Source organism: Oncorhynchus masou, chromosome 19 (assembly GCF_036934945.1).
Source record: "Oncorhynchus masou masou isolate Uvic2021 chromosome 19, UVic_Omas_1.1, whole genome shotgun sequence".
In the NCBI taxonomy this organism is placed as follows: Eukaryota; Metazoa; Chordata; class Actinopteri; order Salmoniformes; family Salmonidae; genus Oncorhynchus; species Oncorhynchus masou.
The window spans coordinates 2,774,845-2,787,344 of NC_088230.1; the positions used below are offsets into that span (position 1 = coordinate 2,774,845).

At 44.3% G+C, this 12,500-nt stretch overlaps 1 protein-coding gene across 5 annotated transcripts in view; it reads right to left on the minus strand.

The window, feature by feature from the left end:
* The window catches only part of LOC135505715 (1-phosphatidylinositol 4,5-bisphosphate phosphodiesterase beta-1-like), a 352,313-nt gene that overhangs the window by 116,470 nt on the left and 223,343 nt on the right, over positions 1-12,500 (minus strand). For all 5 annotated transcript variants that reach the window (XR_010450312.1, XM_064924778.1, XM_064924779.1 and 2 more), the window contains exon 7: positions 929-1,004. Coding sequence is in view for 4 of the 5 variants with exons in the window: in XM_064924778.1 (XP_064780850.1) it covers positions 929-1,004 (76 nt within the window). In the remaining variant the exon portion in view is untranslated. The remainder of the gene's footprint in view (positions 1-928; positions 1,005-12,500) is intronic.

Below are 12,500 nucleotides of genomic sequence, written 5' to 3' on the forward strand. Positions count from 1 at the left end.
AAAAGCAGCCATCAAGTGCTCAGTATATGTGGGAACTACTTCAAGACTGTTAAAAGCATTTCAGGTGAAGCTGGTTGAGAGTGTGCAAAGCTGTTATCAAGGTAAAGGGAGGCTACTTTGAGGACTCTAAAACACTTTGTTTGGTTACTACATGATTCCATATGTGTTATTTCATAGTTTGGTGTCTTCACTATTATTCTACAATGTAGAAAATAGTAAAACATAAAGAAAAACCCTTTAATGAGTAGGTGTGTCCAAACTTTTGACTGCTACTATATGTGTGTGTCTGGGGGAGGATTTGTGTGTGTGTTAAGGAGCTTTTTCACTCCTCAGAGCTAATTGCTTGCTATTCCTTGCGGACAGTGTTCGTTTACTGTGACGAACAGCACATTAGTGGAACGACAGAGAATACAATACGTTTTTCCCCTGTGACTGGAGGAAACAACTCCTGTCATCACAGACACACAAACACAGAGATACACACACACACTCCCTGGGGCTCATCTGTATCAATACGAGACGGAAGCTCTTATTATGGAAAGGCTACATGCCTATAAAGGAGGAATCCACACAAATTATATTCCCTGAAAAGCAATTATGATCAGATCTGCTGGGGTAGGGAAACGTTACAGTGTGGATGAACGAGAGAGAGAGAGAGAGAGAGAGAGAGAGAGAGAGAGAGAGAGAGAGAGAGAGAGAGAGAGAGAGAGAGAGAGAGAGAGAGAGGGAGAGAGAGAGAGAGAGAGAGAGAGAGAGGAGAGAGAGGGAGAGAGAGAGAGAGACAGAGGGAGAGAGAGAGAGAGAGAGAGAGAGAGAGAGAGAGAGAGAGAGAGAGAGAGAGAGAGAGGAGAGAGAGGGAGGGAAACAGGGATAGATACTGTAGGTAGAGTAAAGTGAGTAGTAGCACTAGATAATAAGCTAGTCTTACCCGTCCAGAAGGGAGGTTGCAGTTCTCCAGAGCTGTCTCCACTCGTTTCCTGTCCGCCGAGAACATCCTGAAGATACTGATGAGACCGCCCAGAACCGTTACCTCGTCATCGTACAGCATCTCGCACACCACAGACCCATTCACACAGCGTCACACATCACGCCCACATAGTCACAACATAAACACGGGACAACCTTTCCTATAGCCTCACACACTTTGGAGAGGCGTTAATAGCTCAAAATCAAATCACATAACCGTCCATGCAGGGCCTTCAGAGAGAATTCCCACACCTTGGACTTTTACACATTATGTTTTGTTACAGCCTGAATTTAAAATGGGTTCAAATCGAGATTTTTTGGGGGGTCACTGGCCTACTCACAATACCCAGTAATGTCAAAGTGGAATTTTTTTTTCGGAAAATGTTAAGATTTATGTGAAGAAGAATGTTAAGAAAATCAAACAAGTACATACGTATTAAACCCCTTTGTGTATGTTAAGTCTAAATGCGTTCGGGAGTAAACATTTGCTTGATTAACGATACCTTTGTTGCGTGGACTCACTCTGTGTGCAATAATAGTGTTTGACGTGTTTTTGGAATGGCTCCCTCATCTCTGTACCCAACACGTACAATTATCTGTAAAGTCCATCAGTCGAACAGTGAATTTCAAACACTGATTCAACCACAAAGACCAGGGAGGGTTTCCAATGCCTCGCAAAGAAGGGAACCTATTGGTAGATGGGTAAAAATAACATTGAATATCCCGTTGTGCATGGTGAAGTTATTCATTACACGTTGGATGGTGTATCAATACCCGATACAGGTGTCCTTCCTAACTTAGTTGCCGGAGAGGAAGGAAACTGCTCAGGGATTTCACCAATGGGGACTTTGAAACAGTTACAGAGTTTAATGGCTCTGATAGGAGAAAACTGAGGATGCTTGTCATCAGCAAGGACTAGGGAGTTTTTTTTTCATAAAAAAATGGAATAGAGCTAAGCACAGGCAAAATCTTAGAGGAAAACCTGGTTCAGTCTGCTTTCCAACAGACACTGGGAGACAAATTCACCTTTCAGCAGGACAGTAAAACGCAAGTACAAATATACACTGGAGTTGCTTACCAAGACGACATTGGATGTTCCTTAGTGGCCTAGTTACAGTTTTGGCTTAAATCAGCTTGAAATCTATGGCAAGACGTGAAAATGTCTGTTTAGCAATGATCAACAACCAATTAGACTGAGCTTGAAAAATAAAAAATAAAATAATAATGTGCAAATATTGTACAACCCAGGTGTGGAAAGCTCTTAGAGAATTACCCAGAAATACTAACAGCTGTAATCACTACCAAAGGTGATTCTAACATGTTTTGACTAAGGGGTCTGAATACTTATGTAAATTAGATATTTCTCTATTTTCAATAAATTAGCAAAAATGTCTAAAATCATGTTTTCACTTTGTCATTATGTGGCATTGTGTGTAGATGGGTGGAGGAAAAACAATTATTTAATTTTGAATTGTCCTGGGAGGGAACTTCCTGTGTGGTGACGAATGGTACATACAAGAAACAAACAACATTAAACACACAAACAAGTAGGCTACAACATAAAGGATTAGAAGCAGTCCACACAATCACAGGGTAAATAGACATATATTCGAATACAAATAGGAACTTCCAAGAGTTAAAGAGTTTGATGGATGTTGTCTAGAAGTTGCTCTCGCAGATTTGAATGGGAGAGCTCTATACCTGCACCCGGAGGGTAGGGGGCTATACTGCTCAATCAGTGTGTTTCCCTTTCTTCCTCACTCGATTTTTGTAAATGTCACCGAGGGGTTCCTGGCTTTCTCCGATGACCTTCCCACTGATTCTTATTACCCTGTTCAATGGGTTCTGACTGGTGTTCCCTAGCGCACCAAAACACCCCACAATACTAAAGGCTAAGATGGATTGCATAAAGCATTTATAAAATGCTTGGAGGATTTATTATTGTACATTGAACTCAATTGACATTTTGAGGAATGTGCTCCGTTTTTCTTTTGAATGAGAGCTTGTCATCAATAATGCTTCCAAGCTATTTGTAGTCCTTCACTCGCAATATGATCCGTCTGTTAATCTCCAGCACTGGGATGGTTACGGTAGATTGGTCTATTCTGAAATCAATGGTCAGGTCTTTGGTTTTGATTGCATTGACCCCAGGTAGTTCTGGCTGAAAACCTGTCAATTTCCGCCTAGAGGCACTGAGTTGCCTGCTGTTGCCCAGAGAATCCGATGCCTGAATTACATTCATGTTCTGGAGCTTATGACCCATGAAGTGAGGCTGGACTCTATTAAAGTCACTAGAAACATCCACAAAGACCGTCTGGACCTTATGTCCTGGGCTTCTCCAGGTGGGTGTGGTCACAGAGCAGTAGGGTCAGGAGTGCATCATCAACACCACACACTGGAGTGGATCTGTGTAAGAGTAGACTTCCTGTTGTAGCTGGGGGATAATCAGCCTTTCAAAGACCTTCATCACTAAAGATGTTAAAGCCAAAAGGTAGATAGTCACTGTTGCAGTACCTTGCTCTTTTAGGTACTGGGCATATGATGGATGAGGTCCCAACTGCTGGGATGGAGTGTTTTGCCAGAGAGCAGTTAGAAAGGTCACAGGAAACACCTGCCAGTTGCTTATGAGAAACCTTCAGTAGGCGACCACTAATGTTGTCTGGCCCCGGGTGCTTTGTTTCGATTGGTCCTTTTAAATGCGGCTTCCACATCTTTCGGGTTGCAGCTCAACATTTGCTGCAGTGTGCGACATGTTCGATAGGTCAGAGATCACCTCCTCTCTTTCAATTGGTCAATTCTATTTTTTTTTATTTGGAGCATGGTGTTCGTTGTTAAGCCCTGCCAGTGTTTTCACACCCCTCCAAGCATCTCTGGGTTTAGCCTCCTGAAAGAGCCTTCTCCTTGTACATTCTCTTGGCCTGTTTCATATACTTATTTCATTTGGATATAATTAGTTTACCCTCAACCTTGTTGCTAGCGATAAATGCTGTTTTCAGATCCTTTGTACACTGAATGTAGAAAACACCAGGTGAATCCAACTGAGGGCTACGATCCTTCATTGATGTCCCCTGTTAAATCCACTTTAATCAGTGTAGATGAAGGGGAGGAGAAAAGGTTACAGAAGGATTTTATTTATTTTTATCTTTGAGACAATTGAGTTATGGACTGTGTACATGTGCCATTCAAAAGGTGAATGGGCAAGACAACATATTGAAGTGCCTTTGACCGGGGTGTGGTAGTAGACGCAAGAGCCTCGTAGAGTCCATGCCCTGATGAATTGACCGGGGTGTGGTAGTAGACGCAAGAGCCTCGTAGAGTCCATGCCCTGATGAATTGACCGGGGTGTGGTAGTAGACGCAAGAGCCTCGTAGAGTCCATGCCCTGATGAATTGACCGGGGTGTGGTAGTAGACGCAAGTGCCTCGTAGAGTCCATGCCCTGATGAATTGACCGGGGTGTGGTAGTAGACGCAAGTGCCTCATAGAGTCCATGCCCTGATGAATTGACCGGGGTGTGGTAGTAGACGCAAGTGCCTCGTAGAGTCCATGCCCTGATGAATTGACCGGGGTGTGGTAGTAGACGCAAGTGCCTCGTAGAGTCCATGCCCTGATGAATTGACCGGGGTGTGGTAGTAGACGCAAGTGCCTCGTAGAGTCCATGCCCTGATGAATTGAACGGGGTGTGGTAGTAGACGCAAGTGCCTCGTAGAGTCCATGCCCTGATGAATTGACCGGGGTGTGGTAGTAGACGCAAGTGCCTCGTAGAGTCCATGCCCTGATGAATTGACCGGGGTGTGGTAGTAGACGCAAGTGCCTCGTAGAGTCCATGCCCTGATGAATTGACCGGGGTGTGGTAGTAGACGCAAGTGCCTCGTAGAGTCCATGCCCTGATGAATTGACCGGGTGTGGTAGTAGACGCAAGTGCCTCGTAGAGTCCATGCCCTGATAAATTGACCGGGTGTGGTAGTAGACGCAAGTGCCTCGTAGAGTCCATGCCCTGATGAATTGACCGGGTGTGGTAGTAGACGCAAGTGCCTCGTAGAGTCCATGCCCTGATGAATTGACCGGGGTGTGGTAGTAGACGCAAGTGCCTCGTAGAGTCCATGCCCTGATGAATTGAGGCTGTTCAGAGGGCAAACGGGGGTGCAACTCAATATTAGGAAGGTGTACCTAATGTTTTGTACACTCAGTGTGTCTTTAAAGTTTTGGAAGGAACAATCATCTCCGCACAGACTTAAATATAGTCAGTGATCGCCTCAGTGGCCTCCTCAAACGCTGCCTATGTGAACACACTGAACGCACCACACTGTGCAGTCAAACGCTCCCTATGTGAACACACTGAACACACCACACTGTGCAGTCAAACGCTCCCTATGTGAACACACTGAACACACCACACTGTGCAGTCAAACGCTCCCTATGTGAACACACTGAACACACCACACTGTGCAGTCAAACGCTCCCTATGTGAACACACTGAACGCACCACACTGTGCAGTCAAACGCTCCCTATGTGAACACACTGAACACACCACACTGTGCAGTCAAACGCTCCCTATGTGAACACACTGAACACACCACACTGTGCAGTCAAACGCTCCCTATGTGAACACACTGAACACACCACACTGTGCAGTCAAACGCTCCCTATGTGAACACACTGAACACACCACACTGTGCAGTCAAACGCTCCCTATGTGAACACACTGAACACACCACACTGTGCAGTCAAACGCTCCCTATGTGAACACACTGAACACACCACACTGTGCAGTCAAACGCTCCCTATGTGAACACACTGAACGCACCACACTGTGCAGTCAAACGCTCCCTATGTGAACACACTGAACACACCACACTGTGCAGTCAAACGCTCCCTATGTGAACACACTGAACACACCACACTGTGCAGTCAAACGCTCCCTATGTGAACACACTGAACACACCACACTGTGCAGTCAAACGCTCCCTATGTGAACACACTGAACACACCACACTGTGCAGTCAAACGCTCCCTATGTGAACACACTGAACACACCACACTGTGCAGTCAAACACTCCCTATGTGAACACACTGAACACACCACACTGTGCAGTCAAACGCTCCCTATGTGAACACACTGAACGCACCACACTGTGCAGTCAAACGCTCCCTATGTGAACACACTGAACACACCACACTGTGCAGTCAAACGCTCCCTATGTGAACACACTGAACACACCACACTGTGCAGTCAAACGCTCCCTATGTGAACACACTGAACGCACCACACTGTGCAGTCAAACGCTCCCTATGTGAACACACTGAACACACCACACTGTGCAGTCAAACGCTCCCTATGTGAACACACTGAACACACCACACTGTGCAGTCAAACGCTCCCTATGTGAACACACTGAACACACCACACTGTGCAGTCAAACGCTCCCTATGTGAACACACTGAACACACCACACTGTGCAGTCAAACGCTCCCTATGTGAACACACTGAACACACCACACTGTGCAGTCAAACGCTCCCTATGTGAACACACTGAACACACCACACTGTGCAGTCAAACGCTCCCTATGTGAACACACTGAACACACCACACTGTGCAGTCAAACGCTCCCTATGTGAACACACTGAACACACCACACTGTGCAGTCAAACGCTCCCTATGTGAACACACTGAACACACCACACTGTGCAGTCAAACGCTCCCTATGTGAACACACTGAACACACCACACTGTGCAGTCAAACGCTCCCTATGTGAACACACTGAACGCACCACACTGTGCAGTCAAACGCTCCCTATGTGAACACACTGAACACACCACACTGTGCAGTCAAACGCTCCCTATGTGAACACACTGAACACACCACACTGTGCAGTCAATCGGTTGTTTCGCTCCCTATGTGAACACACTGAACACACCACACTGTGCAGTCAAACGCTCCCTATGTGAACACACTGAACACACCACACTGTGCAGTCAAACGCTCCCTATGTGAACACACTGAACACACCACACTGTGCAGTCAAACGCTCCTTATGTGAACACACTGAACACACCACACTGTGCAGTCAAACGCTCCCTATGTGAACACACTGAACACACCACACTGTGCAGTCAAACGCTCCCTATGTGAACACACTGAACACACCACACTGTGCAGTCAAACGCTCCCTATGTGAACACACTGAACACACCACACTGTGCAGTCAAACGCTCCCTATGTGAACACACTGAACACACCACACTGTGCAGTCAAACGCTCCCTATGTGAACACACTGAACACACCACACTGTGCAGTCAAACGCTCCCTATGTGAACACACTGAACGCACCACACTGTGCAGTCAAACGCTCCCTATGTGAACACACTGAACACACCACACTGTGCAGTCAAACGCTCCCTATGTGAACACACTGAACACACCACACTGTGCAGTCAAACGCTCCCTATGTGAACACACTGAACACACCACACTGTGCAGTCAAACGCTCCCTATGTGAACACACTGAACACACCACACTGTGCAGTCAAACGCTCCCTATGTGAACACACTGAACACACCACACTGTGCAGTCAAACGCTCCCTATGTGAACACACTGAACACACCACACTGTGCAGTCAAACGCTCCCTATGTGAACACACTGAACACACCACACTGTGCAGTCAAACGCTCCCTATGTGAACACACTGAACACACCACACTGTGCAGTCAAACGCTCCCTATGTGAACACACTGAACACACCACACTGTGCAGTCAAACGCTCCCTATGTGAACACACTGAACACACCACACTGTGCAGTCAAACGCTCCCTATGTGAACACACTGAACACACCACACTGTGCAGTCAAACGCTCCCTATGTGAACACACTGAACACACCACACTGTGCAGTCAAACGCTCCCTATGTGAACACACTGAACACACCACACTGTGCAGTCAAACGCTCCCTATGTGAACACACTGAACACACCACACTGTGCAGTCAAACGCTCCCTATGTGAACACACTGAACGCACCACACTGTGCAGTCAAACGCTCCCTATGTGAACACACTGAACACACCACACTGTGCAGTCAAACGCTCCCTATGTGAACACACTGAACACACCACACTGTGCAGTCAAAGCAGCCCTGTAAGATCTCACTGGCATAATTGTCCCTTCTTGTAGTTTGGTGGGACGGGCTGGGATTAGATGTATTGTATTATGATCAGAGAAAAAGTATCTATCTTTTTTTTATCCAATTGTATTTGATCTTTTATCGACAGTACAAAACATACACATACAAACGACAACATCATACAAACATCAACTACATCACACCTGTCCAGACCTATGACCCCCCCCTGACCCCTATCTCCAGCGCCCGTGTCACTTTCCGCCACATGTCCTCAAAAGGCACCATTTTGTTTCTCTCCGTGGCCCACACGCGCTTTCAATTTTTAGATTGTCAAGCATGTGACCTGTCCGTTGCGTGAAAGAAGGAGGATTGGTTGATTTCCCGTTTTGAAGTATCGTTTAAAAAAAAAATGATTGACGAGAAAAGTATTGTCCAACCCGTCGGGTACAGACGGATTAAAAGTACATTTACATTGTAAGACTTCTTGACGGCCATCTTTCCAAAGCTGCCCATACTTTGGGACTTTATAACATCCTCAGAAGGCATGAATTATTGAGTCGTTAGTGGTTTTACACTTCAGACATGACTCTGCCGTTGTGCTGTAGATTTGCATTAATGTATACTTTATACTTTAGTTATGTTCCAACATTCCCTCTTTCTTATGCCAATATCAACATATTTTTTTATTATCTTGGTTCCAATATGCTATTTTTGTTTCTAAAAGATCAGTTAGATAGACTCTCTACAAGGTAGATAGCTTACCAATCATATGAACATCATTTTCTGACTCAAATTGTCACACCCTGATCTGTTTCACCTGTCCTTGTACTTGTCTCCACCTTCTTCCAGGTGTCGCCCATCTCCCCACTATCCCCTGGGTACTTATACCTGTGTTCTCTGTTTGTCTGTTGCCAGTTCGTCTTGTTTGTCAAGTCAAACAGCATTTTTTGTCTCAGCTCCTGCTTTCCCCCTGTCTCTCTTTTTCTCGATAAGGTGAACACACTCCGTTATCACATCTGCTGTGCGATTGACGTTGCCAGAGGGTGGAATATAGACAATTACTACAGTCAGCTGGCCAAACTTGCGGGGGAGATATTTAGGTCTGAATGAGATGCATATTAACTCTAGATCAGGTGTACAACAGGATTCTCCTAGATAAGCAGTTTTACTCCAAGCCTTGTTAATGTACTGACATAACCGACCCCCGTCGCACTTCCCACTGCTGTTCTGATCCAGTCTGGTGTCCCAAAGCCCTCTAAACTTAGTTCTGAATGTTCCTATAACGTTCCTGTAACTTAGTTCCTATAACATCACACACCACAGAACCATCCATATGACATCATACACACCACAGAACCATCCATATGACATCATACACCACAGAACCATCCATATGACATCATACACACCACAGAATCATCCATATAACATAATACACACCACATAACCATCCATTTAACATCACACACACCACAGAACCATCCATATGACATAATACACACCACAGAACCATCCATATAACATCATACACACACACCACAGAACCATCCATATAACATCACACACCACAGAACCATCCATTTAACATCACACACACCACAGAACCATCCATATGACATCATACACACCACAGAACCATCCATATAACATCATACACACCACAGAACCATCCATATAACATCACACACACACCACAGAACCATCCATATAACATCACACACCACAGAACCATCCATATAACATCACACACACACCACAGAACCATCCATATGACATCATACACACAACAGAACCATCCATATGACATTACACACACACCACAGAACCATCCATATGACATCATACACACCACAGAACCATCCATATAACATCATACACACACACCACAGAACCATCCATATAACATCATACACCACAGAACCATCCATATAACACCACACACACACCACAGAACCATCCATATAACATCATACACACCACAGAACCATCAATATAACATCACACACCACAGAACCATCCATATAACAACATACACACACCACAGAATCATCCACATAACATCATACACACCACAGAATCATCCATATAACATCACACACACCACAGAACCATCCATATAACATCATACACACCACAGAATCATCCATATAACATCACACACACCACAGAATCATCCACATAACATCATACACACCACAGAATCATCCATATAACATCACACACACCACAGAACCATCCATATAACATCATACACCACAGAACCATCCATATAACACCATACACCACAGAACCATCCATATGACATCACACACACCACAGAACCATCCATATAACATCATACACCACAGAACCATCAATATAACACCATACAACCACAGAACCATCCATATAACACCATACAACCACAGAACCATCCATATAACACCATACACCACAGAACCATCCATATGACATCATTCACACCACATAACCATCCATATGACATCATACACACCACATAACCATCCATATAACATCACACACACACCACAGAACCATCCATATAACATGACACACACCACATAACCATCCATATAACATCATACAACCACAGAACCATCCATATAACACCATACAACCACAGAACCATCCATATAACATCATACACCACTGAACCATCCATATAACATCATACACACCACAGAACCATCCATATAACATCACACACACCACAGAACCATCCATATAACATCACACACACGCCACAGAACCATCCATATAACACCATGCACCACAGAACCATCCATATAACACCATACAACCACAGAACCATCCATATAACACCATACACCACAGAACCATCCATATAACACCATACACCACAGAACCATCCATATAACACCAAAAAACCACATAACCATCCATATAACACCATACACCACAGAACCATCCATATAACACCAAACAACCACAGAACCATCCATATAACACCATACAACCACAGAACCATCCATATAACACCATACACCACAGAACCATCCATATAACATCATACACCACAGAACCATCCATATAACACCATACAACCACAGAACCATCCATATAACATCATACACACCACAGAACCATCCATATAACATCACACACACGCCACAGAACCATCCATATAACATCACACACACCACAGAACCATCCACATAACATCACACACCACAGAACCATCCATATAACACCATACAACCACAGAACCATCCATATAACACCATACAACCACAGCACCATCCATATAACACCATACACCACAGAACCATCCATATAACAGCATACAACCACAGAACCATCCATATAACATCACACACACACCACAGAACCATCCATATAACATCATACAACCACAGAACCATCTATATAACATCATACACCACAGAACCATCCATATGACATCATACAACCACAGAACCATCCATATAACACCATACAACCACAGAACCATTCATATAACACCATACAACCACATAACCATCCATATAACACCATACACCACAGAACCATCCATATAACATCATACACCACAGAACCATCCATATAACACCATACACCACAGAACCATCCATATAACACCATACAACCACAGAACCATCCATATAACACCATACAACCACAGAACCATCCATATAACATCACACACCACAGAACCATCCATATAACACCATACAACCACAGAACCATCCATATGACATCATACACCACAGAACCATCCATATGACATCATACACCACAGAACCATCCATATAACAGCATACACCACAGAACCATCCATATGACATCATACACCACAGAACCATCCATATAACAGCATACACCACAGAACCATCCATATAACATCATACACACCACAGAACCATCCATATAACATCATACACCACAGAACCATCCATATAACATCATACACCACAGAACCATCCATATAACACCATACACCACAGAACCATCCATATAACACCATACACCACAGAACCATCCATATAACATCACACACACCACAGAACCATCTATATAACATCATACACCACAGAACCATCCATATGACATCATACAACCACAGAACCATCCATATAACACCATACAACCACAGCACCATCCATATAACACCATACACCACAGAACCATCCATATAACAGCATACAACCACAGAACCATCCATATAACATCACACACACACCACAGAACCATCCATATAACATCATACAACCACAGAACCATCTATATAACATCATACACCACAGAACCATCCATATGACATCATACAACCACAGAACCATCCATATAACACCATACAACCACAGAACCATCCATATAACACCATACAACCACATAACCATCCATATAACATCATACACACCACAGAACCATCCATATGACATCATAC